Source organism: Apis dorsata, unplaced genomic scaffold (assembly GCF_000469605.1).
Source record: "Apis dorsata unplaced genomic scaffold, Apis dorsata 1.3 scaffold_820, whole genome shotgun sequence".
Classification (NCBI taxonomy): domain Eukaryota; kingdom Metazoa; phylum Arthropoda; class Insecta; order Hymenoptera; family Apidae; genus Apis; species Apis dorsata.
In genome coordinates this window covers 8,945-12,045 of record NW_006263955.1, presented here as the reverse complement: position 1 = coordinate 12,045, position 3,101 = coordinate 8,945, and the positions used below count along the sequence as shown (strand labels likewise).

Below are 3,101 nucleotides of genomic sequence, written 5' to 3'. Positions count from 1 at the left end.
TATATAAAATACATAAAAATATGGGCGAAGTATCGATTCCGTTTCAAGGTACTGGCTGGAGAACGGGACTCCGGGTTCCAAGATCGTTGTTGGGATTCCAACGTACGCCCGTACGTGGAAGCTGACGTCGGACAGTCAAATATCAGGGGTGCCACCTATAGTGACCGACGGGCCGGGGGCCGAGGGGCCGCACACCAACACGCCAGGGCTTCTTTCGTACGCAGAAGTTTGCTCGAGGCTGACCGAATCTGCCGTGGGTCGTTTGAGGCGCGTCGGTGATCCGTCGAAGAAGTATGGCAGTTACGCTTACCAACCTTACAACGAGAACACAGGGGCGGATGGAATTTGGGTCGGTTACGAGGATCCCGACACGGCTGGGAACAAGGCAGCCTACGCCAAGGCGAAAGGTTTGGGCGGAGTGGCCATCTACGACTTGTCGTTGGACGATTTCCGCGGTGTCTGCACAGGGGACAAGTATCCTATAATAAGGGCCGCTAAGTTCAAGCTGTAAAAAAGTTATTAGAGAGACAATATATATATATATATATAAATGAAAATGTGGCCAATTTGCATAAAGTTTGGAAGTTATTTTGAAAAATATTTTGTATTATATTTTTTTTGTTTTTTTGTTTTACGTTAAGATTTTCCCAGTTGGTCCAATTTGAGTATTTTGCATTTTGCTTTTTACTTTTTATATTTTCAGACATTATTTTATAAGTCGTTCATCAATTGTACGTTATCGTTTAAGATATTTTATTCATGTTTTACGAGACGAGAAATGATTTGAAAAAAAAAAAAAAAGAGTGTTGTATTCGAAATTATGTATATGAGAATAAAGAATGATATAATGAAAATAATCTTCGGGATTATCTTGTGTGTTTCGTCAAATTTTTTCCGCCATATTTGATCGGTAGATAAGGTAGTGATCTAGGGTAGATAGATTAATGCATGTGTACATAGATATAATATATGTATATATATATATTTTTTTTTCTTCGTGCAGTCTATGAATTCGGATAAACACATTTGCTCGGGTGTGTATGAAAGGTTTCATTGTAAATGGACTAGATTCGTTAAATATATCAAACATTAGGAGTTATGGCACACGAGATACAACTAATCCATAGCCACTCTCATACGTAGTAGAAACATATAACGTTCCTAAAATTTCGTGGTTACATTCATGGTTCTGCTTTCACTTTGTTCGAACATATAAATCATTCTCGAAACTTTCTTCGAAAGAACATTTTTTTTACCAAACACTCGTGCACAAACGTTGGTACAGTGAACGGTATAGACATCTTTGTTCCATTTGGTTCCTGTGTTCCAATCCGTCGTTCCATTAAATCGAATTAATATAATAATAAGAAGAAAACAAAATTTTTCTTCTAAATTTTAAATAATATATTTTTTAATTAACTAGATCAAATAAATATGTATATACGTATATTTTTTTTTTAATAAAATGTTTATGAAATTTAATAACATTTTTATATAACAATTATAGTTTATTTTCTTTGTGATAAAAAAATTCATAGAGCTTCGTTTTAGTAGAACGACGAATCAGAAACAGTTTCAGCAACACGAACACATCCTGCATAACCATAATACTTAGAAAATACTAGGCGTGGTAGTTGGGATAGCTTACACTCTATGGTACAGTTAATAATTCGTAATATACTCTTTAACAGGGGTAGGGCACTCGTTACGTTACGTTTAATATAATGAAATATAATGAAATATATGTAGCCTTACAACGTACAATAACACAACTTTTATTATCCCTGATACTTAACCCTAATTCTATTATGATCTCGGTCCTCGATGAAATTTTTAACGAACTCGTGCTCGTTCGTAAATTTTTAACAATTTCTTTTTCGAAAATTAAAATCGAAATATGTAAAAATGTCCCTAAAAAATTACAAAACGGATTATTACATTTAAATATTTTAAACAGTGCTACGAATCTTGCAAAATTTTTTTTTCTAAATTTTCATTATTTCAAAATTTCAAGAAAAGAAGGAGAAGAAGAAGAAGAAGAAAAAAAAGAATTTCTTTGAATTTTTTTTACGAACGAGCTCGTTACGATCGAGGAGGATTCTCTCTAACTAGGAACAGGACACACTCGACGACGTTACGTTACTGAAAGCATATCTGTGACTAGATCAGCTCATCATGAAAATCGACTGAAGTATTGGATAGTGAAAAAATAAGTATACGCGGAGCTCTCTTGTTGTGACTCTTTTCTACGCGTGACGAAACGCTCTCTCTCTCTCTCTCTCTCTCTTGAATAATTTTGGTGCTTTGACATACTTCGAAATTATTATAGATATCCTTTAAAAATGCAACTTTTGTATCCATGTTTTGTGTGTATCGTTAAGAATATAACTCTGAGAAACACACGAAAAATAGTCACTCGTTACACTTTTCTCATTACAATAGAATAATATATTTTGCTGATTTCTATTTTCAACTAATCGACAATGATCTAACGAATGAATAAACAATTTTCTGAATTTCTCTTTTCTCTTTCTCTCTCTTTTTTTTTTTTTTACCAGCAATTATACTTTTAATCTATCCTTTTTTTTTTTTTTTTTTTTAAACATTTTCTCTATTTCTCCGTTATACAATAGAATGAAAATCTTCAACGTTCATATATATATATTATTCTCTCAGACTCAACGAAGATTGGTGTACAAGCGTTTTTGGAAATACGCGACAAATTGATGGCGCCACTGTTCCTTTAACGCTTCACGTATTTTTACGTTTCTCCTTTTTTTACTTAATTCCTATTTCTATTTGCATCGATATATTATTATTATTATTATTATTATTATTATTATTATTATTACTATTATTATTAACTTTCGCTAATGCTACGTCACGCATCTTCAGAAACGTCCTGTACACATTAAATGCAATATCAAGTAAATGCAGATCACGGTAATTGGTCAACGCTCGAGATAAAATGTCGGCATCCATTATAAATGCAATGGCGATAACGTTTCATTCCAATAATTTATATTCTCTTCTTCAAAACTTCGATAAATTTTAATTCGAATTAAAACACAACGAAACGATTGTTAAACATTCGTGTCGTC

At 33.2% G+C, this 3,101-nt stretch overlaps 1 protein-coding gene across 1 annotated transcript in view; it reads left to right on the top strand.

Annotated features, from left to right (window-relative positions):
- Nucleotides 1-591, top strand: part of LOC102673664 (chitinase-like protein Idgf4) — a 2,867-nt gene extending 2,276 nt beyond the window's left edge. The window contains 1 exon segment of the mRNA XM_006623162.2: nucleotides 6-591. Within this exon segment, the coding sequence (XP_006623225.1) occupies nucleotides 6-511 (506 nt within the window). The 3' untranslated portion in view covers nucleotides 512-591.
- The last annotated feature ends 2,510 nt before the right edge of the window (nucleotides 592-3,101 follow it).